Here is a 26,927-nt window from a genome sequence, read left to right on the forward strand (position 1 = left end):
CTAGGCGAGATGTTGTTGGGAGTCGGAGTTTCCACTGATTCGTTACGCACGCTGAATATTCTCCGTCGGAAACTACAGAGAGAAGAGAAACAGATTCTATTTCCAGTTCGTTCTATTTGCTTATAATCTCAAACTGAGTGTACTATTAAGAAGTAAAGTACACTTAGTTATGTTTTCTAATTCCGATCAGCAAAGTGCATTGCATTTCCTGCTGCATTCCGTTCCTGGCCAGTTTACAACAGCCGTTACGCGAGATTTAATATTTAGTTTCACCTACAATCCACACTCCCAACGTCCAATACAGTCTGTGCACCAAAGCAGGGCTGCAGATTTTAGTCTCGCTCTGAATGCAAAAGTGCAAAATGTTGAAAAGATTTAAAGTTGATTAACCCTTTCACTTTCTCCGGCAATTAATTTGGAACAATTTGTGGCCAATTCTGCAAGTGTTTCCTCAATTATACATTTCCAGACAATGTGTTTTTAGCTCCAATGTTAAAAGGCAAAAAATAAATGTTGCTTTGCGTGACATGAAGAGGGAAATAAATAAGGCTCTCTCTCTCTCTCTATATATATAAAACATCAGTGCCCTGGTGATGGGGAATTGCAGTATTATCATCTCATTTTACATTGCACTATGCGGTTTGATTCTCGAAGATTCATTTCATTCCGATACAGACACACTTGCAGCTTCATAATCCCAGTAGCACACGAAACTGAGTCACCGAGAAAGCAAGAGAGAAAAACAAGGAAATTCCCAGAACTTTGAAAAAAAAAAGGCGACATCTGGGTCCGGGCCCCCACGTGGCGGAGGATGTTTAATATTAATTACCGGTTGGCACAGCCAATCACAAGAGCGGTATGGAGATGAGCCGGTGGGTGGGATGTAACCTTTAAAAGGCAGCGACTGCCGCTCTGGAGCTGCAGAAAGAACTGGAGAACGAAGAGGATTTTTTTTGTATCGAATTGGGATCTGCAACCTTGTGGAGTTATTACTGTCAGCTACAAACGTTATCACTTTTTAAAGTCTTGAACTCGAGGGTTCTTTTTACCTTGGATTTAATTACTGCAACATGACTCTGGAAGATATCAGTGGAACTGACAATACCAGCAAAAAGTAAGGAACCAGATTATTCGTTTTATAAAATGCATATTTGCAGTTACTTTTAACTTTCATATGAAGTGGAAGGAACGACGCGTCGATTTATTTTTTTATATATATATATGGCCGTTGGCGAGGTAGTTTGCAGTCTAATTTTTTAAGAATAGTTTTTTAAAAAATTATGTGTGTTTCTGTGCAGGATGCAGACGATCGATCAAGCTTTGGAAGACTTGTTGGTAGCAGCACAGCGCCAGGGCTGTTTAACAGTTGGAGTTTACGAGTCGGCGAAGCTAATGAATGTGTAAGTATTCTATACGTGAAATTTTAACGTGCAGAACAGTAGCTGCAAAGATTTTTTAAAAATGCAACTTAATTTTTTTGTTTTGAACAGCGATTCTAATTGACTCTTGTTCCCTCGCAGTGACCCAGACAGTGTAGTTCTGTGTCTCCTGGCGGCCGATGAGGAGGACGAGGGCGACATCGCCTTGCAGATACACTTCACCCTGATCCAGGCTTTCTGCTGTGAGAACGACATTAACATCGTGCGGCTGCGGGGAGTCAAGCGGCTGGAAGAGCTTCTGGAGACTGGGGACGAGACTGCCGAACCCCGGGACATGCACTGCATGCTTGTCACGGTAAGAACCCCCTTTCTGATGACCGCAACACACACACATTTTCGGTGCAGGCACCATTAATATATTACCGAGTTAAATATTGCCATGTATATATTTCTGCAGGCAAGTTTTGTAAATGTGCATCTACCGCAAGAAACTAGCTTCCCTTTTTTTTTCTAAATTGTGCAATGCTATTTAGCTAATCGTGGCATTTAAAGAGTTAAATTGTTGCAATCGTAAAACGAAATGATGCGTGAGAAGGCTGAAACTGACTGGAATTGACGCGCTACTGATGCTGACGCGATTCTCAAGCCTGTTTTTTTTTATAAATTTCTATTTACAGAATTCTCACACCGACTTTTGGAAATGTGAAGCCCTGGAGGAAGTGGGAAGCTATTGCGAGGAAAGCAGAAACAAGAACCAGTGGGTTCCTATCGTTTCTCTGCAAGAACGCTGAAAAGATTGAAACAGCAGAGGGGAAAAAGCGCCTTTAAATAAGAGAAATGTATGCCGGTTTTTTGTTTTAAAAAAAAATAGAAGATGCGGATGGATGAGAAGAGAAAAAAATCTTGTTTGCAAAGGCATTTTTTAAGGTAAAGAAGACGGCATACCGGGCAGAAGCTTGGCTGGTTTTAGAGCAGCAAGTGACTTGCAGCTGCTGCCGGAACCGAGAGAGCAGCTGCAGAGGAGGAGCTGGGGATAAGAAAACCCGATTTGGAAATGGAATCCAGAAAGGTTTCGAAGCAGGACATTTTTATATCTTTAGATATTTTTTAAAAAATGACTGGACTGAGATGCAGAGAGAAGAGGAAAGGATGTTTGATACGAGACTGCAAGAGGACTGTAAATCTTGGTTGTGCAGAATGAAAGGGCTTTTTACAGCGGACTTTACAGGCCCTGGCTCACTGTTTAATGGAGGATATATTTATATCCTGAAGCAGGCTGGAGGAGGAACAACTGTTAACCGTGCGAGGCTGCACTAAAGAAAAAATGGAGCTGTTTGAATTTCTAAACGGAAATTATCCCCATACGAGTCACCGTTTCATTTGTACAATGGAGGGGAAATTGCAGCAGGTGTCGGAGTGAACTGTTGCATTTAGCTTTAATATTGGGGTTTCTGCATAGAATCCCAAAGTTGTGTAATGGGCATTGTGCAATTTAATTCTGAACTCTTGTTAAATGTCATGATTTATTTAAGCTCAGCGTTTTGTTATTTATAATGCTGAGTGATCTTCGTTTTGTCTTTTCCTATATATGTAATAAAATTAATGTTTCTATTGCAAATTACGTTTACAATAAATATTTTAAAAGTATATGCTGGTCTGACTTGTGTTATCTTAACATCCACTGCTTTGGGGAGTGAGGTGAAATACTTGTGACCTTTTTCAATAGTTGGCATATTATGAAAAGCCAGCAAGCAACACATTGAAAAGCCAAATCAACAAGTCAGGGTTGTACTTGCTTGGTTCAGAACTATTTAAAATTTAATTAAATAGTTTAACTATTTACCCCCTCCCATCTGATCTTTGATCTGCAAAAATTAGGTTTTCCACACCATTTTCAATAGCAACAATATGAGTACAGATGTTATGCCTGCACCTTTTGGCAAAAAAGGCCAGTTCCTGTTCTAAGCAACTCTCTATTTCACACACAGGAGGATAATTTAAGAATTTAACTGTAAAAATCAGACCTTGCTAGAATGTGACTTACTGTTCTAGTTCCATACATCTCTTTAATTCAGGTTAAAGCCCACCTCAAGACACTCCTGAATGGAGTTACTGGCTTCATAGCCACAGAATCACTGGTTACAGTGTAGAAGCTGGCCATTCAGCCCATGCTGTCTGCACTGGTCTCCAGATGAGCAATTTACTTCGTGCCATTCCCCTGCCTTCTCCTCGTAACCCTGCATATTCTTCCCTTTCAGATAGCTGTCTAATTCCCTTTTGAATCCTTCAATTGAACCTGCCTCCACCAAACTCTCAGGCAGTGAATTCCAGACCCTAAACACTTGCTGAATGAAAATTTTTTCCTCCTGTTGCTTTTGCTTCAATTACCAGTTACTTTCACGAGTGGGAACAGTTTCTCCCTATCTGCTCTCTCCAGACCCCTCATGATTTTGAATACCTCTATCCAATCTCCTCTCGGCCTTCTCTGAGGAAAACAGTCCCAACTTCTGCAATCTATTGTTGTAACTGAAGCCATTCTGTGTCCTGACAGAGTCCTGTCACTTAAAGGAAATGGGAACAGCTAACTTATCCTGGAATAAGATTTTTTTATGTGACAACAGGTCTCTCTTGGGTGCATTTGAATTGACATTTTTAGTTAAGGCAAAACTATAAGGTTTCAATGATTTCACCAATGTTCCCTGGTACAATCCACTCTCAATGTGAAGCTTTGCAATGACAATATTGTAAGTTGGGTGTGAAGTTGATGAATTAGTGATGGTGTTTGGGGATCTTAACAAGTTGGCAAAAGGCCAGCTCAAGGTATTCATGACACCGCTCTGGCTCCGCAGCAAGTTAAAATTGCAACAGGTGAAAAGTAGTCACATTTTTAAATGTAACTCTTAATGGCCAACAGTGAGTCCTATTGGTTGTTCCCCAAATTTCAGACATAACCATTTGGCTTGTGGCAAGTTCTTTAGCTGAAGAGAGCAATGCAGTGCCAGCAACAGATGTTGACTATGCTGCCTCTGTATCACTGTAAGCAGGTTTCTGTCTCAAACCTATGGTATAAATGCATCCTTAAGGCTGTTCTACAGTCAATTTGCCAAAGGAGTCATTCTTTGAAATCAATGCAGGGTGATCAAAAGACATTTTTGTGACACTTGGTTTCTGCCCAATTCTATTTGCCCAGACAAAATATATATTGGGGCTGGGACTCCTGCAAGTCTCAGATTTCCCCTTTTATTTTTAGCTGCTAGCCCCAGTTGCGAGGGCCGGTGGGAAGATGTTTTCCAGTCCTGTGACCTTGGTCCTAAGGGCTAGTGGAGCTTCAGGTCCTAGATGCCATCCAAGGTAGAGTTTATCTTCTTTATAGTAAACGAATAGCCCTAGGGATAGTACCCAACTGCTACTCGCAGAAAACCAGCAGCCTAAAATTGCTTTAGGATTGCAAAGTCTACAGCCAGTTGATTTGGTCAGTGATGGGTAAACTGTTTAACTGCACTTTACTCTTTGGGTGCAGGAAGGGAAGAAAGTTCCTCAATAAACTTTGTAAATCTTTGTTGGAGATGCATCATAAGAACATAAGAAATTGGAGCTGGAGTTGGCCATTTGGCCCTTTGAACCTGCTGTGCCATTCAGTAAGATTGATTCCCTTAGTATCCAAAAATTTATCAATCTCTGCCTTGAATATACTCAACAACCAAACATTCACAGCCTTCTATAGCAGATAATTCCACCTTTTAAGTGAAGAAATTTCTCCTCATCTCAGTCCTAAATGGCCAACCCCTAATTCTATGATTGTGACCCTCAGTTCTAGACACTCCAGCCAGGGGAAACATCCTTCCAGCATCTAAAAATTGTGGACACTTTTACATCTACCTGACAATGCAGACCAGCCCTTGGTTTAATGTCTCATCTGAAAGATCATGATGGTGCAATACCTTAAAGTGTCAGCCTAGATTTTGTCAAGTCTCTACAGTGGGACTTGAACCCACAACTGACTCAAGTAAGGGTGCTACACCTGGCCACTCCTTTATGCGCAAGCCTTAGCAGCGAGCCTATATAATCATGGAAGCAGCATGTGACAGCTATTTGGATCATGAAGGCTTCTTGTGGCTGCTGGCCAACAGAAACCAGATTTAATAACATAAATTGCAGGAGCCACATCATAGTTGCTCTGTTCACAGAAACTGACTTAAAAGGGCGACCGGTATAAAAGGCTCTTAAACATTATGTTTGAAGCAGAAATTCTATGCAATGGACATGGTTTCCCAATTGGAATTCTGTGATTGGACCAGTCATCTGCAATTTATGGAACTGATTAGCAGTGTTATTTCACTGGCACTGATCACTGTGTCTGCTACTGACAGACAGCTCATCAGAGAAATGACAGGATTACAGCTTGTTAGATGTTTGTCTGAATAGGTCTGTTTATTACCCCATTATTCACTAACTACCACAGTCTAGCCAGTGTACATGTGCACTTAAAAGGTCCACTCTCATCTGATAAGCTATCTCACATGTGTCCTGTTAGACAGGTCAACAAAACGTTTCATAATTCTGTTTGGTGCCCAGTGTTGTCTGCTAAAACATATGCATGTCTAGACTTTATGTGGAAGGAGGATTGGGAGCAAGGAAAAAAGACAGACTTGCATTTCACCACCTCAGGACCATCCCAAAGTGCTTTACAGCCAACTTTTGAAGTGCAGTCACTGTTGTAATGTAGGAAACACAGCAAGACCCAACAAACAGCGATTTGATACTGACCAGATAATCTGTATCAGTGGTGTTGATTGAAGGATAAATATTGTCAGGACATCGGGAACAACTCCCCTGCTCTTCTTCAAAATAGTGCCATGGGATCTTTGACATCCATGTCCTTCACAGTTGAAAACACACTGTCTAAGCTCACACATGTAGATAGACTAAGCTGGGCGAGGAACTGGAGGGGCTGGCGATGCCTATGAGTCCATCTGCAGCCTATCGTGTGCAGCAACTTCAGGAGATGAGAGGAGAAAAATGGGAATCTTTAAAACAGAACCTAAACAAATCCCTCACGAGCACCACAAATCCTCCAAGTTTTTTGTAATAATAGTAAAAGACAGCCAATTACTTTCACACACACCAACTGTAAAAAGAGATCTCTAAAAATGTGATGAGTCATACATCAGGAGGCTATCTGAGAAATGTGGGCGTTTCAGTAATTCTGCAGAACATAATAACTGAAATGAAAGTTGAAACCTGCTCAAATAGTACACAATTTGGAGCTTACTCGTATCTGAGTATGCCTGACCTTCAAAGGAGGTATTCTTGTAGAAAGCAGCTATTTATACAACTTAGCATTCTGGAGAAGAGCAATTACCGATTATTACAAGAATATGAGATTTTCAGGAGTGGCAAGCAGCACCAGCTGTTGCATTTATTTCTATTATATATAAAGCATGTGGCAGAAGTGCAGTACTCTATCTCTCAGATTACAAAGCATTTGCACGCTGGAACGCCAGTTATTTCATGCCCTACCCATATAAATCAGGGCTCCTGGCTCTATAGTGAGTATCAGATAGAATTGCACACAAAAGCAAGTGGGCCAATTTTTTTTCCCCTTCTTTGCTGGTTTTCTGTCATCCAAACCCCTCCTGTGGGTGCTGACTCATCTGTAGATGTTTCCACAAGTGCTGGTGCCCTCCAGTATCTCACAATATGGTCACATGTGAATCTCAATGGTGAATACTGGTGAGGTATTCAACTGCAGTGGCATCATTGGCAAACTTGATCCTTCCTTACCTGACATTCCTTCAGCGGCAAAGTTGCTGAATAGTGATTAGGAGCGAGAACTCTAGCCGATTTCCTTAACCTCTCTCCCCTAATCTTGGGGTACTGAGGCACAAGTGTAGTACCCCAAATGCCATACCCCTGAGACTAACTAACTCAAGACACATTGAGAATAAAACCTTGCTGGTTTTTATGGCTCAACTATTCACTGGATAAACTCACTGAGTCACGGGGGAACACCACTCCCCCCACACCCCATCAGAAATTCTTCTGAAAAAAACCCCATATTATTACAAAAGCCCCTGCTACACCTCCGCCTTAAAAAAAATTGTGATGTGCTTTATATTTAGAACTAAAATAGTTGCAAACATTAATGCTTTTATTAATCCGCAAGTGGGCTTGAGTCTGAATAGCATACATGTAAAAAGTGTTGAAAGTAGCTCAGTCTGTTTTGGGAACTTTGTCAAAGTAAGTTTCTATTTCTTTGGTTTATGCCAGAATTTTCCGAGATGTGACTTACTCCAGGAGAAAGAATAACTAGAACAGGATGTGAGACAAATTTCACAGAAGCATACACAAGGAGATAGAGTCTGGCTATAGGTGCATTCACTATTGCTTTAAGGAGCTCACTGTGTAGGTTGCCCAACCTCACCCTATTGCTGGCATAGAGCAGTTTCTTTTTTTTCCCCATTTAATGTGTCCATGTGTCCTTCCAAACTTTACCCCCAAGGTTGTTCTCTAGAGGCCCAATGCATAAATGTATTTTGCAGGCACCATCAGCTGATTCTGAATCTGAAGGAAACAAGCAGCTTTAAAAAAAAAAGTGTACATGGGCAACTGTGTCTACATGTTGCAATGTTCCTGTGTGGTTGTCGTGAGCCGTCCATCGACGCAAAGGGATGTTGTGACAGGATGTGATTGTCCTTGAGAGGGTGCAATGGAGATTTACCAGAATGATTGCAGGGATGGAGGATTTTAGTTACAAGGTTTGGTTAGAAAAACTGGGGTTGTTCCCCTTAGAACAAAGGAGATTAAGGGGAAATTTAATAGAAGCGTACAAGACTATGACAGGCTTAGATAAGATAGGCAAGGAAAAACTGTTCCCATTAACCAATGGTACACGGACTAGGGGACACAGATTGAAGATTTTGGGCAAGAGATGCAGGGGGAATATGAGAAAGGCCTTTTTACGCAGCGAGTGGTAATGACCTGGAAATCGCTGCCCACAGGGTGGTCGAAGCGGGGACAATCAATGACTTCAAGGGGAAATTGGATGACCACTTGAAGGAAATAGACTTGCAAGGCTACAGGGATGGAGCCAGGGAGTGAGATTGACTGAGTAGCTCCATGGACAGCCAGCACGGACTCGATGGGCCAAATGGCTTCCTTCTGTGCTGTGGGCCACTCGGCCCCTCGAGTCTGCTCCGCCATTCAATAAGATCATGGCTGATCTGATTGTAACCACAACGCTACATTTCTGCCTACCCCCGATAACCTTTCACCCCATTGCTGATCAAGAATCTATCTACCTCTGCCTTAAAAACATTTAAAGACTGCTTCCACCGCCTTTTGAGGAAGAGAATTCCAAAGACTCACAACTCTCTGAGGGAAAACATTTCTCCTCATCTCTGTCTGAAATGAGCAACCCCTTATTTTTAAATAGTGACCTCTATATCTAGATTCTCTCACAAGGGGAAACATCCTTTCCACATCCACCCTGTCAAGACCCCTCAAAATCTTATATCTTTCAATCAAGCCACCTCTTACTCTTTCAAACTCCAGCGGATACAAGTCTAGCCTGTCCAATCTTTCCTCATAAGACAACCTGCCCATTCCAGGTATTAGTCTAGTAAACCTTCTCTGAACTGCTTCCAATGCATTTACATCCTTCCTTAAATAAGGATACCAGTACTGTACACACTACTCCAGATGTGGTCTCACAATGCCCTGTATAACTGAAGCATAACCTCCCTACTTTTGTATTCAATTCTCCTCGCAATAAATGATAACATTCTATTAGCTTTTCTAATTACTTGCTGTACCTGCATATTAACCTTTTGCACTTCATGCACTAGGACACCCAGATCCCTCTGCATCTCAGAGCTCTGCAATCTCTGACCATTTAGATAATATGCTTCTTTTTTATTCTTCCTGCCAAAGCGGACAATTGAAAATTTTTTCACATTATACTTCATTTGCCAGGTCTTTGCCCACTCACTTAACCTATCTATATCCCTTTGGAGCCTCCTTATGTCCTCTTTACAACTTACTTTCCTACCTATCTTTGTGTCAGCAGCAAATTTAGCAACCATACCTTCAGTCCCTTCATCCAAGTCATTTGTATAAATTGTAAAAAGTTGAGGCCCCAGCACTGATTACTGAGGTACACCACTCGTTACATTTGCCAACCAGAAAATCACCCATTTATGCCTACCCTCTGTCTCCTGTTAGCTAGCCAGTCTTCTATCCATGCCAAAATGTTAACTCCTACACCATGAGCTTTTATTTTCCGCAATAACCTTTGATGTGGCAGCTTATCAAATGCCTTCTGGAAATCTAAGTACAATACATCCACCGGTTCCCCTTTATCCACAGTTACTTCTTCAAAGAACTCCAATAAACTGGTTAAACATGATTTCCCTTTCACAAAACCATGTTGACTCTGCCTGATTACCTTGAATTTTTCTAAATGCCCTACCTCTCTGTCCTTGGTCTCCTACAGTACTCCACAGAAGCTTGAGGAACAGCAACTCATCTTTCAATTAGACACTTTACAGCCTTCCAAACTCAGCGTTGAGTTCAACAATTTCAGAGCATAACCACTGCTCCCATTTTTTTCAGACAGCAGGTAATCATTCTGCTATTCCCATTTACACCTGATCTGGACACATCTTTTGTTTCTTTACTTGTCCCATTACCACACCCTTTTTACTTGCGCCACCATCTTTTTTGTTATTTAATCACTCCTGCCTATTACAGCTCTTCCCTTTTGTTCTTCCCTCCCCCTATCCCTACCTCTGTACTTGCTGAAAAAACGATTACATCTCTAACCTGAAACATTAACTCTGTTTCTCTCTACAGATGCTGCCAGGCCTGCTGAACATTTCCTGCATTTTCTCCTTATTACAGAAGAGGAAGTAATGGTTTTAGAGAAAAAATTATTTTTAAAAAAACACAATTAAACACTGTGCCTAAGGCAGCACTCCAGCTGAGGCAGCTGCATGTATATTCTGCCCTTAACACAGGAGTCAATGTCACAGCCTTAAATCAGGCAGTGGCTCAATTAAAAATAAATAAATATCCTAATGGTTCATTTGGTAAAGACAGCGAATTAGTGAATCAAACAGACCAGAAGGTGCTAGGTTCAATTCCAGTTTGTGCTGTGTTAACGTGTCTCTTTTGGTGTGATAGTTGGGGGCTATAATTGACTTCAGATGCAGGGTGCGGAGGCTCTGCCTGTTGTGCAGACTAGACCCTTATTTGGGTCAGGCTTGAATGTTACTACTCAACTTCATGGATTATCTCCTGCTTCACAAATTACTGGAGAGTAGGGAAGGAGCTTGTGAGTTGGAAGAGGGCCTTCAGCAATGATCCAGAGCTAATGCCTCTATACAACAAACACTTTCCCTGTTATGGCACATTGTTGATATTGCACTTGTGTTGTGCACAACAGAAGCATTCACTTAAAAGGAGCTGGAGAGCAACTTCTATAATGTTGCCCGACCCTAGGCCCACCTTGCTGTTGTCAATCAAGTAAATGTCTCTTAATGTGGTGGGGAGTGGGGCTTGGGGCAATTGACTGAAGGTAAGGGAGGAAGTAGGACAATATCCCATGATTGACATATAGCAGGACAGGGGCTGCAAAGGACAAAATAAAGAACAAAATTGGATGGCACCATTCCTATGTTGAAATGTAAGGTGGTAAGAGATTAGAATTTGCATTCAATTTAATGTCCTAGTCAATGACCCAGATCTAGAGCCTCCATGTCCACGCAACATTTATAACAGCACCTTTAACATAGTAAAACCTCCCAAAGAGCTTCACAGGAGCATTATCAAACAAAATTTGACACCGAGTCACATAAGGAAATACTAGAACAGATGAGGAATGCCCTGGGTTTGACCTCTAGTCCATGGGGCTTAAATGATCTGGCCCTGAATATTAGTAGAGGTGCTATGACTACTAGCCTGCTGGGTTAAGGAATGGAAATCCACAAGGTTTCATCTCCTGACCCTGCAATGGAAATTTCAGGTGTGGTCGAAAAAACCAGTTGTGACAGTAACCCACTCACAGTTTCCTGTGCTCACTGTCCAGAGTCACATATGAATAATGAGCACTCAAGCGAGTTACTGGAGGGCGCCCAATGTCCATGGAACCAGGGGGCTCCCAATGTCCGTGGAACCAGGCTCCAATGATGGAGACAATGACTTCAGGAGTGGAGAAAAGAAAAAAGGAAAAGTAAACTGGAAAAGAAAGTAGGAGAAAATTCAATGCTTGCTTCATATTTGGAAATGATAGGAAGGAGCAAATCAATCCTGTGTTCACCTGTTAGACAAATTGAAGTGAATTGTTTGAAATCTGAGATCCTAGACCCAACTCTTCTCTCCCGATGTCCTGCCAAACTCTACTGTGTGGCTGTAAATTCAGAATTCAGAAGCATTTTATATAAAAATGAAAGCAGCCACTGGTTTGAGCTATCAATTAGAGCATGGCTACCCGACCTGAACTCGACCAGACCCGACGACATGTGTTGGGTTGGGGTCGGGTCTCTCTTCCGGGTCTGGAATTCGGGCTCGGGTCGGGTTGGGTTGGACACAGTGCTGTCTTTTGGTCAGGGAGGGAAAAGCTTCCAGATTTGAACAGCCAGGATGTCAAGGCGGGAAACGTGCATCCAGTCTCCGCACTAGTCTGCAATGAGCGATTCCATCCAAGGTAGAGCACAACCTCTTTAATATAATCAACTTCATTCCGGTGGTCGGGTCGGGTTGGGCGCAGGAAAAAAAATCAAAGGACTGGGGCTGGGCCGGGCTCAGGTCGGATGTGGTTCTGTTGGGCTCGGGTCGGGTGTCAATTGCAGTCCCAAGCAGGCCTTTACTATCAATGGGTTACTGATGTCCATGGAACTGGAATCAGAAGAACGAGTATGGGAAAATCAGAGGAAATAAATAGTAGTAAAAAAATTTAACTGAACTAACATTGACAAAGCTTGCTAGGGGCTTATTCCACACATCAATTACACTGTGGGAAAAAAGGCTTTTTAATCTCTATTTTGCTTCAGGCTTATCAATTTCATTCTCATGTCGCCTTGGCCTGTAACCTCCAAATTGACTAACCTGTCACATCTATTACCTGTATCTTTCATCGTTTTAAAGATCATTCTTTAATTACTTAAAGACCTGATTATAGATACATTATGAATGATTATTTCCCATTACAAACCCAGTGATGATGTATCAATATTAGTGCTGGTTTGAAGGCAGTGATGGTTCTAGTGTTACTTAAAAATGAGCTTCAGTTTCAAAGAAGTACTGTTGCTTAATGGATCAGTGGTTCAAAGCATTGTCTGATGTGGTACTAAGCTGCACCTTCCTACCTCTGTAACCTCCTACAGCTCTGCAACCAATGTTCTTCTAAATTTCGGGCATGTGCAGAAGGTACTGTGCAGGCTGCTCACAACTTGTTCTCTTTAAGGTGGTCGCACAAAAAAATTTAAAGGTACTGTGCATTGAAATGAACAGACTGTGCACAACAACAACAAAATAAATTACAGGGGACATTGGCTGTAACCTTCTGATATCTCTGTGCTCCTCCAATTCTGGGCTCTTGAGCATCACCACCATTGCTCCACCATTGGCGGTCGTGCCTTCAGCTGCCTCGGTGCTAAGCTCTGGGATTCCCTCCCTAAACCTCTCCATCTCTCAACTTTTCTTTCCTGCTTTAAGACACTCCTTCAACCCGACCTCTTTGACCAAGCTTTTGGCTGTCGAATATGTTCAAATTTTGCTTGATAACGCTCCTGTGAAGCCCCTTGGGATGTTTTACTACGTAAAAGACACTATATAAATGCAAGTTGTTTTTGTTGTAGACCAAGAAAGAAAGGTAGAACTTCCATTTGTCCAGCACTTGATGACATCTTCACTACATCAGTTTTTACAGCCAATGGATTATACTGCTGCAGTACAGATAAATGCAGCAGACAATTTGCATACAGGGAAGTCATGCAAGTAGTAAATGAATGACTAGATAATCTACTTTTATTGGAAATGGTTGAGGAAGGAATGTTGACCAAGGAAACACCCTGCTTTTTTAATAGTTATATCTCTTAAGTAGTCAGAGTACTTCCAAATATGCAGCACTCCCTCATTATCACACTGAATTGTCAGTTTAGATTACATGTCCATGTCTTGAACCCACAGCCTGCTAATTTGGCAGCAAGGGTGCAAACTGTGACAAGCTGACACCAGAGGGGCCCAATTTCCTTCCTTGTTTCAGTGTCGAGTGGATTTTATCCAGCATTTGGGGTGCTACAATCAGCTTCACGTCTGCTGGGCTAAAGAGGCAGATATTGGCCAGGATTCTTGCTCCTGATTCAGTGATCCAGGTCAAATACCTGCTGATGCACAAAGCAGCTCGCACATAAAGAATGGCTGCTTAGGTCAGGAACTAGAAGGCTGCATGCAGGACAATGGGGGAAGAAAGCTAGGTAGGTGAAGCTAATTTCTAGACAGGCTGCATTATCCAGTTGCTATCATGAATGCCAGATTATTTGGGTTGCTTTCCAAAAACGTCCCAAATATTTTTTTAAGCTGCAGGACTACTGGATGAGGTTTATGGAAACTAGGCAAATACTGCATTGCAAGCTGTTATAGTTTGCATCATTATCAAATACATTGTTTGTAAGCTTGAGTTGGTTAGCACCAGGAACAGGAGCCAGACGCCTGAATTAAACATACAACAATTTGCATTTATCTTTGGCCTCCTTATCTCGAGAGACAATGGGTAAGCGCCTGGAGGTGGTCAGTGGTGTGTGGAGCAGCGCCTGGAGTGGCTATAAAGGCCAATTCTAGAGTGACAGACTCTTCCACAGGTGCTGCAGGTAAAATTGGTTGTCGGGGCCGTTACACAGTTGGCTCTCCCCTTGCGCTACTGTCTCTTTTCCTGCCAACTGCTAAGTCTCTTCGACTCGCCACACTTTAACCCCGCCTTTATGGCTGGCCGCCAGCTCTGGCGAACGCTGGCAACTGACTCCCACGACTTGTGATCAATGTCACAGGACTTCATGTCGCGTTTGCAGACGTCTTCAAAGCGGAGACATGGACGGCCGGTGGGTCTGATACCAGTGGCGAGCTCGCTGTACAATGTGACTTTGGGGATCCTGCCATCTTCCATGCAGCTCACGTGGCCAAGCCATCTCAAGTGCCGCTGACTCAGTAGTGTGTATAAGCTGGGGATGTTGGCCGTCTCGAGGACTTCTGTGTTGGAGATACAGTCCTGCCACCTGATGCCAAGTATTCTCCGGAGGCAGCGAAGATGGAATGAATTGAGATGTCGCTCTTGGCTGACAGACGTTGTCCAGGCCTCGCTGTCATAGAGCAAGGTACTGAGGACACAGGCTTGATACACTTGGACTTTTGTGTTCCGTGTCAGTGCGCCATTTTCCCACACCCTCTTGGCCAGTCTGGACAAAGCAGCGGACACCTTTCCCATGCGCTTGTTGATTTCTGCATCGAGAGACAGGTTACTGGTGATAGTTGAGCCTAGGTAGGTGAACTCTTGAACCACTTCCAGAGCATGGTCGCCGATATTGATGGATGGAGCATTTCTGACGTCCTGCCCCATGATGTTTGTTTTCTTGAGGCTGATGGTTAGGCCACATTCGTTGCAGGCAGCCGCAAACCTGTCGATGAGACTCTGCAGACACTCTTTAGTGTGAGATGTTAAAGCAGCATTGTCAGCAAAGAGGAGTTCCCTGATGAGGACTTTACGTACTTTGGACTTCGCTCTTAGACGGGCAAAGTTGAACAACCTGCCCCCTGATCTTGTGTGGAGGAAAATTCCTTCTTCAGAAGACTTGAACGCATGTGAGAGCAGCAGGGAGAAGAAAATCCCAAAAAATGTGGGTGCGAGAACACAGCCTGTTTCACGCCACTCAGGATAGGAAAGGGGTCTGATGAGGTGCTGCTATGTTGAATTGTGCCTTTCATATTGTCATGGAATGAGGTGATGATACTTAGTAGCTTTGGTGGACATCCAATCTTTTCTAGTAGTCTGAAGAGACCACGTCTGCTGACGAGGTCAAAGGCTTTGGTGAGATCAATGAAAGTAATGTCGAGGGGCATCTGTTGTTCGCGGCATTTCTCCTGTATCTGACGAAGGGAGAACAGCATGTCGATAGTTGATCTCTCTGCTCGAAAGCCACACTGTGCCTCAGGGTAGACGCACTCGGCCAGCTTCTGGAGCCTGTTTAAAGCGACTCGAGCAAAGACTTTCCCCACTATGCTGAGCAGGGAGATTCCACGGTAGTTGTTGCAGTCACCGCGGTCACCTTTGTTTTTATAGCACCTCTAACATAGTAAAATGTCCCAAGGCACTTTACAGGAGCGTTATCAAACAAAATTTGACACCTAGCCACAAAAGGAGATATTAGGACAGGTGACCAAAAGCTTGGTTTTAAGGAGGGTCTTAAAGAAGGAGAGAGAGGTAGAGAGCGAAAAGGTTTAGGGAGGGAATTCCAGCACTTAGGACCTAGGCAAATGAAAGCACTGCCCAGAATGGTGGTGTGATTAAAATCAGGGAATTGCTAGAGGCTAGAATTAGAGGAGTGCAGAGATCTCAGAGGTTTGTAGGGCTGGGGGAGGTTACAGAGATGGGGAGGGGCGGGGCCATGGAAGGATTTGAAAACAGGGATGAAAATTTTAAAATATACACTTACCTGTAGTGTTCCCTACCTTCTGTTTGGAATGTCCATAATATTTCCATCAAATTAAGCTCACTCCACTTTGCTCAAGAACATCGAAACAGAGGAAGGCCAATTAGGCTCCTTGAGCCAGCTCCACAATTCACTTATATCATGACTGATTTGTACCTCATACTCCATTTACCTATCTTTGCTGTATATTCCTTGACATCCTTACCTAAGAAAAATCTGTCAACCTTAGTCTTGAAAGCTCCAACTAAGCGTCAGCATCCACAGCCTTTTGGGGGAGCATGTTCCAAATTTCCCCTATGCTTTGTGTGGAAAAAGAACTTCTTGATTTCACTCAAAATGGCCTAGTTCTAATTTTAAGATTATATCCTCTTGTTCTGCAGTCCATCACCAGAGGAAATAATTTCTCTTTATTCACTCTCTTGAGCCCTTAATTATTTAAATGCCTCAATTATATCACCCCTTCAACCTTCTAAATTCTAGGGAACACAAGCCAATGCAATCTGACCTCCTAATTTAACCCTTTAAACTCTAGTATCAATCTAGTAAACCTGAGCTGTATTCTTTCCAAGGTCAACATGTCTTTCAGCTCCAAAAACTGAATGCAGTACTCCAGAGGTTCTGTACAACCACTACCAAGTAAACATATCATAGATTGTTGACATTCAAATAATGTGACATACAGAATGCAAGAATAAGTAATCGTTGCAACAGAAGTGATAATGATCAGTCATACCTGCAAGAATGAATTTCCACATCCTACTTCTATCCCTTTCAGACTGACATAGAGACTTCCTTACAAAGTTGTTGGAAAAAGTCTGGTTATGGGCAATGTTCCTTCTAATTTTGCTATGTTGAGTGCGGCCTGATTATTGTACTGTGCAGTATGTTCTGGATTGTTGCGCGCTGAGAGGGAATATTGGTTATAGTTGAGCTGTTTATTGCACCCTCTGAAACGGAACTGAGCCATAGAAGAAGACCTTGCATTTATATAGCGCCTCAAACAATCTCAGGACATCCCGAAGCACTTTACAGCCAATTAAGCGCTTTTGAAGCGTAGTCACTGCTGTAGATTAGAAAACCCAGCAGCCAATTTGCATACAGCAAACTCCCAGAAAGGGCAATATGATAGTGACCAGATCATCTGTTTTGGTGATGTTAGTTGTGGGAGAATAAATGGCTAGGTTACCAGGGATCACTCCCTTGCTCTTCTTTGAAAGTGTGCTAGGGGATCTTTGACAGCCACCTGAGAGGGTAGACAGGGCCACGGTTTGAAAAACAGCCTTTCACAAAATCCCAAAGCACTTTCCAGTCAATGAAGTACTTTTGAAGCATAGTCACTGTTGTAATGTAGGTTTCACACCTCATCTGAACGACAGGACCTCTGACTGTCAGCCTAGATTTCTACGTTCAAGTCCCTGGAGTGGGACTTGAACCTACAACTATCTGACTAGAGCAGACCTAGGGGGAGATTTAAACTGCCAGTGAGTTTCTAGCAGTAATTTGATTAGTTCTCCACCTGCCTGCCTGTAGCAGTTGATGGTCGCGCAATTTTAATCAACATGCTTCAAAAATACTGGAAGTAGCTGCTGACCTTCTGTAATAAGTGTGGGGAAAGGGTGGGAGTGTTCTGGTAGGGAACGGGGAGTGGTGGTGGTAGGGACTTTGGGTTTAAACATTTCTTGTGGGCCTCAGGGTGAGGGGGTGCAGTCCTGCTCCTCCAGGTCCCATAAGGGTAGTTAAAAACTTACCTGAAAGATCAACTCAACTTCCCAATCCTCTTCACCCAAGATTTTATTCAGCTTCCCCGTTCATGCCAAAGTTAAAATTGCTGTAGGGGCCCAATTGATGTCATCAGATCCCAATTAACATATGTGAATTAGGACCTGTTGGCTTTGGGTGGGCAGCTTAGCTGCCTGTACAGAAATGTCTGTTAAAATCAGACACAGCAGGGTGCAGGCAGCTTTCTGCCAGGTAAGTAAACTGGGACATTTTAACTGCCTACCCACCTGGTTTCTGTCGGGTGGGTAGGGTAAAAATTCATTTCCCCTTATCGTCATGCTCCGGTGTCTGCATTCATATAATACAGGGTGTTCATAAAGTCCTTGTCTAACTTTAAACTTTAATAACTTTGGATATGAAGAAAACTGTAAATAACATATGAAAGCATAATCCATAACATTTAAAAACAATAGAGGTCAAATTTTTAACCTTCAATATAACCGCCATCTTTCAATCTGATTTTCCATCAGTTCACCGTTTCCTCTACTGTCGTCATTTTCAACCAGTTTCTACATCATTAACACAGCAATATCAATATTGACAATAACAACATTAAAAAAGCTTTATGAACTATGCTTTCATATGTTAGTTACTGTTTGCTTCCAACATGTGTACATCGAAAGTTATGAAAAGTTAAATTTGTTCCAGGACTTTATGAACACCCAAAAAGACATTAAGACCACATATGGAGAATGATCCCTTGGGTAAAAAACAGTGAGTTGCCATGTCATATGAACCATCTCAGATGAGTCAGTGCTTTGAGGGAAGAACAGAGAATTGCAGAGGGTGGAGTGCCAATTGATTATTTATGACACTTTATATCACAAGGAATCCAGTAGCAGCTCATTTGGCTTTCACTCTGATGCAAACAGCCACACTTCCACTGGCTGCTGTGCAAATGGGGGAAGTTGGAGAGTGAAATTCAGAGGGTTGAATTATACTGACCCACCCACCACCACCACCACCCCGCTGGCGTTGGGGGTTGTGACGGGGAGTGGGGGGCCGGAAAATGCCTCCTGGAGATAGCCACCACACACCCCAACACTGTGAGGGCCTGGCCTGCTGTTGACACCGGCAGCGAAGCCTTGTAATGGGCCCCCCCACTGCTCAATGACTCAATCACTTAATTAATTACCTTTAGGTTCCCGCCGTCTGTCCCGGTGCGATATTTGTACTGGTGGCCGGTACTCCCGCGCTTCAGATCCCTGTCCAGCCATCCAAGGCGGGCCACTCGTGGGAAAGGGGGAGGAGATAAGTTTCTCAGTGTGGGGCTGAGGGAGTGGGGTCAAAGTCATATCATTGGTGTAGGGGATGGTGGGAAAGGTTATAGTGTAAAGTTTATATATTTTGAGTTGGGCAAGGTAAGTGTTTTGGTGGAGAACAGGGCATGTAATTAATTTTGGTTATGGAGGGGTAGTGGGAGAAGGGCAATTTAAATGGATTAAAAAATTTTTATTACTTATTTCTTTAAATATTTAAATTGAATGGTCGGGCTCAAAGCCCTTTAAAAATGGTATCAGTGCCTGTGCACAGGCAACTGATGCCATTGCCAGGGACAATTGCAGTCTGCCCCACCTTTTTAAATGAACCGCCGCGCTAAAAATCGCAGCAGCTCCGCGACGTGTGGCCTGCACTGGCAGACCGCCATTTGTTTTTGTCCGCCACCGATTTCGACGGCAGGAGTATAAATTTCAGCCCAGAGAGTGTGGTTCTCACTCCTGACTCAACGGTTAATGAAAGCAAAATACTGCAGATGCTGGAAATCTGAAATAAAAACAGTAAGTGCTGGAAATACTTGGCAGGTCTGGCAGCATCTGTGGAGAGAGAAACAGAGTTAACGGAAACATTAACTCTGTTACTCTCTCCACAGATGCTGCCAGATTTACTGAGTATTTCCAGCACTTACTGTTTTTATTTCAACAGTTAATGAGATGATCAGCTCTTTTCAATCATTAATCTGTGAATGATGATCTCGTGTGTTGTACTGGTTCTAATTGGTGAATGGTGCAACAGTGAGTTGCACTGTTTAGCAGCATCTATCAATTTTGCTGGGTTCTCTCTTGTTCTTGGGCAGAGGACAGTCACGGAAAGGGAGGAGGTTAGGGGGGGATGACCTAAAAAGGAATAGATAACTTACAAAATAGAGACCAAGGTGGAGAGATTTTAAATTAAATGAATAAGCTCTGGCTGAAATCATCAGATGTTCTGGGCATTGAGACAGAGGGTGACATTTAGCAAAGGTAAAGGAATGAGTCATTGAACTTACACTGGTAACTGTGCCAAGGATATGTGTTACTGGAACTGATGTGTGTTCAATGGAAGCACACCTGTACACAATGAAAATTGGCCACAAAAGGGATTGTTTCTGCTTCCTGGATGGCTCCATTAGTAGATGTTTTAACTGCTGTCAAACTGAGCCAAGAAGCTCGCACGTTTGATTCCTGGTCATGCTGAGTTAGCTGATGGTGGCTGCGGCTGGGAATGGGGGAAGTGGGGGAGGACTCCTGACCAAAGGAGGAGGGAGAAAAGTCAGCCAGCATTCCCACTTCTAGTCTGGTGACCCTCCTATAAAATGCATGTACCTTGATGTCCGATGAGGATAGCTGGTGTTACCCCTCATAGTCGAATAGCCTTGAATCATTCATGTGTGAAGCATGACTACTTGGGGTGTCAGCACCTGCAGAAATGTACTACAAAAAGGAGCAGCAGCTTCAGAAGAGAAATGCTGAAAAAATGTAACTGGAGCAGAACCATCAGGTTACACTGGTTTGTTTATCGAGAGGTGATCTTCAGAAATAAGGACAAAACTCTAGATGCCGTCTTGTAAGATCAGAAATAAAGCCTTCCCCCTTCTGAGCTATGAAAACCAGGTAGGCCCGTGAATCAATCTCCAGCATATGAATTAGCTTGTCTCAGGGAGGACAGATTGTCGAGGGGCTACAATTGGTTGCAGCACCCCTGGGTTTAGGGAAGGGGGAAAATCTTGCAAGGTTCTTACATCTGACTTCTGTCCAGCACTGAGGAGTGATTTGATCGATGTCTTCAAGATAGGATAGATAAAGAGAAATTATATACACTGATTCAGGAATCTAAGACTAGGGGACACAGCCTAAAAATCAGAGCCAGGTCTTTCAGGAGTGAAGTTAGGAAACATCTCTACATGCAAAGGTTGGTAGAAGTTTGGAATTCTCTTCCGCAAATAGCAATTGATGCTGGGCCAATTGTTAATTTTGAATCTGAGATTGATAGATTTCTGTTAAAGGATATGGGGCAAGTGGAGTTAGGTCACAGATCAGCTATGACCTTATTGAATGATGGTACGGGCTCAAGGAACTAAATGGTTTCCTCCTGTTCCTATACAAAGTGCATATGTGTAGATATTAGATCAGAAGAGGATTGAACTCAGATTTTGGATAGCATACTGATGTTTCCAAGATTCTTACATGAATAATGGCCATCAAAGTGATTCAGTAACAGTGGCAATACACCTCAGTCAAGCAGTCAGCTGAAAGGATGGTGGGAGGGAAAACTGGAAAGGGAAAAGGATGAGACTCAGATCAGTGCAGCTATGATCTGACAGCAGTACAGAGTTGGAAAATAGTAACGTTAAAAACTGTCAAGTTGTCTGGATGATTAAAAAGGATATTAGTAACTGAGCACACAGTGTGATGCAGAATCAGGATTTATTGTTGAGAAATTGCAAACTGTTTGACCACAGAGGAACAAAAGATTCTGGAACTTACTGTACTTTGAGTTTAGCAAGGAGAAAGGAGGACTCGACAACCTCTGCTCCATACGACATCGAACCTTGAATGCTAGTCACTGAATCAGAAAGAACTTAGCTCTGTTCAAACAAATATAAACATACAAGGCAATCTACCACTATTTCAAGTCAAGCAAAAACTGACAGTACAGAGCTGCCAAGTTCTATAGTTAATTTATTGCAGGAGATTACTGCTCAAAGGTTTGCCAAACCCCAACTTCCTCCTGATCTTCAACAGAAAATTCAAAATGCATTGTTCCCTGCAGCTCCCTACAAATGAGCAGTAATTGTAAAATAAATTGCTTAATTTTTCCCACACCAACTCCCCAGTTTTCTCCCCTCTACTCCTGAGAATGCTGACTCTTGCTGGGGTATTTGCTTGCTGACCCCGTCATTCATTTGTATCCTGGATAGTAAAGAAAAGAAAGACTTGCATTTATGTAGCACCTTTCATAACATGAGAACATCTCAAAGTTATTTACAGCCAATGAAGTACTTTTGAAATGTAGTTACTGTTGTATTGTAGGAAACACGGAGGCCAATTTGCACACAGCAAGCTCCCACAATGAGATAATAAGCATATCCTGCACATTCTGTGGAGTACCAGTCTATGAAAGCTCTCCTGTTTAATATAGAGATTAAATGGTAAATGCAGGGCAACCAGCTTGTTGTATGTAGCCAATGGCAGATTTGTGGGTCTATAATGCTGTAGGTTCACTGTGGGTTGACTCTGTTACACCGAGGAATGTAGCAAACAGCAAGAATCTGCCTTCAGCTGCAATCCTGTATTGCAAAAAAGCACCTTGTGTGAGACTGTTCAAAGAGCTCAGGCACTTTGGCAGTTGGCAGAAATTACTAAGAGTTCAGATCTGACTAGGTTCCATTGTGTTTTTTATGTTTCAATTCAAAGCAAATTATTCAACCTGTCTGGAAATCTGTTAGGTCACCTTGTACTAGGCAATTGACTTATTTTGTGTGCAGAGATTGGAGTTGACCTGGAATCCAGCCTTTGAAATGCATTGCATGTGACAAATTTAAACAGTGCCCAGCTAAGGGGCTGGTTTTGTGCTCGTGCTGATTTGGATTTATGCCACTGTAAATGATGATGGATTCTGACCAACATTCTCCTTCACCTGTGTCACCCATTCCAACTGTCAAATTCTTTTGCACTATTGTAATGCTCCCTCTGTCCCCCACTGTTCTATCTCCTGCCTTTCTGACCAGTGTTACTAAGTACCTACAGCACAGAAACAGACCAACAGGTCCATACCAACATTTATGCTCCACCCAAGCCTCCTCCCACCTTTCTTCATTCAATGTATTCTTCTATTCCTTTCTCCCTCATGTGCTTATCTAGCTTCCCCTTAAATGCATCCATGCTATTCACCTCAATTGCTCCCTGTGGTAGCGAGTTCTACATTCTCATCACTCTCTGGGTAGAGAAGTTTCTCCTGAATTCTCTATCTGATTTATTAGTGACTATCTTATATTTATGACCCCTAGTTCTGGTCTCATCAGCAAGTGGAAACATCTTCTCTGTTAAATCCTTTCATAATCTTAAAGACCTCTATCAGGTCACCCCTTAGCCTTCACTTTTCTGGAGAAAAGAGCCCCAGCCTGTTCAATCTTTCCTGATAGGTATAACCTCTTAGTTTTGGTATCATTCTAGTAAATATTTTTTGAAATTTCTCATGCCTCTGTAAGGTTTTTGTAATATGAAGACCAGAACTGTCCAATGTATCCAAGTGCAGTCTAATTGGGGAGTAAGGTACTGGACGAGTGATCCAAAGGTCTGGATTAATGTTCCAGAGACATGAGATCAAATCTCACCATGGCAGCTAGGGAAATTAAATTTAATTAATTAATTAAGTCTGGAATAAAAAATTATCAGTAATGGTGACCATGAAACTACCAAATTGTCTTAAAATCTCATCTGGTTCACTAATGTCCTCTAGGAAAGAAAATCTGCTGTTCTTATCTGGTCTGGCCTATATGTGACTCCAGCCCCACAGCAATGCGGCTGACTCTTAACTTCTCTCTGAAATGTCGTGGCAAGGTACTCAGTTGTAAGAAAGAGGGCAACTCTCAAAGGCAATTAGTGATGGACAATAAATGCTGGCTTTGCCAGCGACACCCACATCCCGTGAATGAATAGAAAATATATAAATGCAAGTTCTTTCTGTTGTCAAATAAGCTGCTGACAGTTAGTGTCTTGGCTTGCACATGATGACTACCCTGGTAAGTGACAGCTATCAGTGCTGGTGGAATCATACTCCATCATGACTTAACATTTCCAGGAAAGAAAGCGAGACAAATAAGAAAAACAGAAAACACAATGTCAAATTGAGAAGGAGGGAAAAAAATCAACTACAAACTGGGGAAAGACACAGAATTACCAAATATTTTTAAACTGTCAGTATTCTCAGAATTAACAATATATAATTTAGCAACTGTTTGCTGTTGATGCTAAGAATTGGGTGGACTCCTCAGTGGTCACATGGGGAAGATTTTAAGTAGGTGGTTTTGGCATCCTTCCATCTATGAAAGACGATGGACACGCAGCAAACAATCCATTTAGGTGGGGGTGTCTTCTCTTGGTGCCCCTTTGCTGTTGGTTGTGGAGGCCAATCCTTGAGAGGTAGTTTCTGCCACAAGTGCTGCACATGAAGCTGCCAAGTGACACTTGTGAGTTGTTGTTTTTGACATTGGCGCCTCTTGTCAAGCTGCTGTTGCAACTGGTCATTAGTGTAGTGCACACCAGTCCACAGGATGTGTCGCTACATCCTAAGTAGGTACATTATAGGAAAGGTGTTTAAAATTATACATTAGAGGGAAAGGTGTTTATGTTGATACATTAGGGGGGCAAGGTGACCCCATAACTTTATGACTCAGGGACACTAAGGCCAATTGGGGTGCCCAAGGTGCTGCCTTGGCTGAGAACTGTTAACACAGAACAGACCATGAATTGAACTTCTCGGTCTGTATTGCTGAGCTACTCTCTGCCTCAACCAGCTCAGCCTTTGAGACAGCTCTTTTCTTGGCCTTGCAGCCCCAGTGGGCTACCTTTGCAGTCCTGTACAACAGGGACCAAGGACGAGCAGTCTCATCTGACAGGCAGTACTTCCAACAGCGCAGCACTCCCTCAGTACTACACTGGGAGGGGCAGGTGGATTAGATACTCAAGTCTCTAGACTAGAACTTGCAAACACACAAACCCGACTCAGAGGCGAGAGTACCACCAACTGAGCCATGGCTAACATATTCTAGTCCTGCTCTGGAACTCCTTTTGCCCCTTAAGGGAAAGTTAGATAAACTAATGAGGGAGAAAGGATAGATGGATATATTGATGGAGTTAGATGCAAAAGGGGCAGCTCATGTGAATCATGTAAAGGGGCATGAGCTTGTTGGGCTCAATGGCCTGTTTCTATGCTGTAAATACGATATAATGTAAAAACAGTAATAGGAATGGTCTGGTATCATATTAAGCCCCACTCTGCTGGGGGCAGCTGTTGTGCTGATCCAATGGCCCTGGGGCTGGGGAGGAAGAGAAGCTCGGCTCCTGATCGTTACCTCTACCCGCAGTGGAAGTGCATGTCTGGGAAAGGCAGGATAGAGCTTGGCTATTGCAATCCCCGCAGCGAAACTGCCTGACGGCACTCACTGTCTGCGCTCACACATGGAGTATCCCCTCTGGGTAAGGCAAGGTATTACTACTGACGCTTGTAGAACTATAATCCCACCAATGATCAACACAATGCGGGAGGGGTAGGTGATAACACTGAGATGGAAAATAAATAAAGCAAAACTTTAGGGCAAATCTTTTTAAGACTGCTGTAATTTTTTTTCCCTCTCAAAAACAAATCAATGCCTTTTCACAAACTGTTCCGTTCTAGTTGGGTCGAATGCATTACCCTGTGTGTAACTCCCAGAACAAGCTGTTTTGTTTTTGTTTTGTTTGTCTTTTCCCTCGCAGCGATTCCCTGGCTGGGTCAAAGGCAACAAACATTCACGCTTGCAGAGAGAGAAAGGCTGAGTGGCAGCAATGGGTGGCCATCATCAGCGTCCCTGGAAAAGATCAAAGCAACAGTCTCGGGTCAGACACCAGTTACCCTGAGTGCAGTGATACTGATATAGCGTCATACCCTTTCGTTGCAGGTAGGGTCCGGCAACACAGAAGTCCTTGAAGCGGCCAACATCCCCAGCTTATACACACTACTGAGTCAGCGGCGCTTGAGATGGCTTGGCCATGTGAGCCGCATGGAAGATGGCAGGATCCCCAAAGACACATTGTACAGCGAGCTCGCCACTGGTATCAGACCCACCGGCCGTCCATGTCTCCGTTATAAAGACGTCTGCAAACGCGACATGAAATCGTGTGACATTGATCACAAGTCGTGGGAGTCAGTTGCCAGCATTCGCCAGAGCTGGCGGGCAGCCATAAAGACAGGGCTAAATTGTGGCGAGTCGAAGAGACTTAGTAGTTGGCAGGAAAAAAGACAGAGGCGCAAGGGGAGAGCCAACTGTGCAACAGCCCCAACAAACAAATTTCTCTGCAGCACCTGTGGAAGAGCCTGTCACTCCAGAATTGGCCTTTATAGCCACTCCAGGCGCTGCTTCACAAACCACTGACCACCTCCAGGCGCGTATCCATTGTCTCTCGAGATAAGGAGGCCCAAAGAATTGAGGGTCCGGCACACACTGGACTGGACCAGGGAACTTTGCAGAACACCCTGCTTGTGAACTTTACTCCATTGCTTACAGCGCTCTTATCAAAACTGCAGCCTGAAGTCCCCCAGTATTTCTGAACTTTCTGTGTTGCACAGAGTTCAGGCGTTTGCTGGGAGAGGGAGAACAGGGCGTTATGTTGATCATGTTAATTATCACAGTCCCAGGAGAGGAGGAAAATTAATTGAGAGGATACTACTAACAGGAAAGACTGGGGCTTTTTTTGATAAGAACAGATGTAGAGAATATATTTCAATTTGTGGGGGAGCCCAAAACTGAGCCTGTAAATCTCAGATAGTGACTAATAAATCAAATCGGGAATTCAGGAGACTTCGTCCCCCAGAGAGTGGTGAGAATGTGGAACTCACTACCTCAGGGAGTAATTGAGGCAAATAACAGAGATGCATTTAAGGGGAGGCTTGATAAACACATGAGGGAGAAAGGAAAGAAGCATGTGTTGATAGGGGATACCATTGACCAAATATTGCACTGGATTAGCCATATAAATACCTTGGCTACAAGAGCAGGTCAGAGGCTAGGAATCCTGCACAAGTAACTTACCTCCTGACTCCACAAAGC

At 43.1% G+C, this 26,927-nt stretch overlaps 2 protein-coding genes across 2 annotated transcripts in view; one reads left to right on the forward strand and one right to left on the reverse strand.

Annotated features, from left to right (window-relative positions):
• LOC137351571 (semaphorin-4E-like) overlaps window positions 1-19,089 on the reverse strand; it is a 123,092-nt gene extending 104,003 nt beyond the window's left edge. The window contains exon 1 of the mRNA XM_068016119.1: window positions 18,996-19,089. The gene's annotated coding sequence lies outside the window, so the exon portion shown is untranslated. The remainder of the gene's footprint in view (window positions 1-18,995) is intronic.
• Window positions 912-3,026, forward strand: LOC137351572 (growth arrest and DNA damage-inducible protein GADD45 beta-like). The gene is made up of 4 exons (XM_068016124.1): window positions 912-1,114; window positions 1,299-1,400; window positions 1,521-1,734; window positions 2,057-3,026. Exons 1-4 carry the CDS (start codon window positions 1,071-1,073, stop codon window positions 2,168-2,170), a joined length of 474 nt encoding a protein of 157 aa, XP_067872225.1. The 5' UTR covers window positions 912-1,070; the 3' UTR covers window positions 2,171-3,026.
• Window positions 19,090-26,927: the final 7,838 nt, after the last annotated feature.

Source organism: Heterodontus francisci, chromosome 36 (assembly GCF_036365525.1).
Source record: "Heterodontus francisci isolate sHetFra1 chromosome 36, sHetFra1.hap1, whole genome shotgun sequence".
In the NCBI taxonomy this organism is placed as follows: Eukaryota; Metazoa; Chordata; class Chondrichthyes; order Heterodontiformes; family Heterodontidae; genus Heterodontus; species Heterodontus francisci.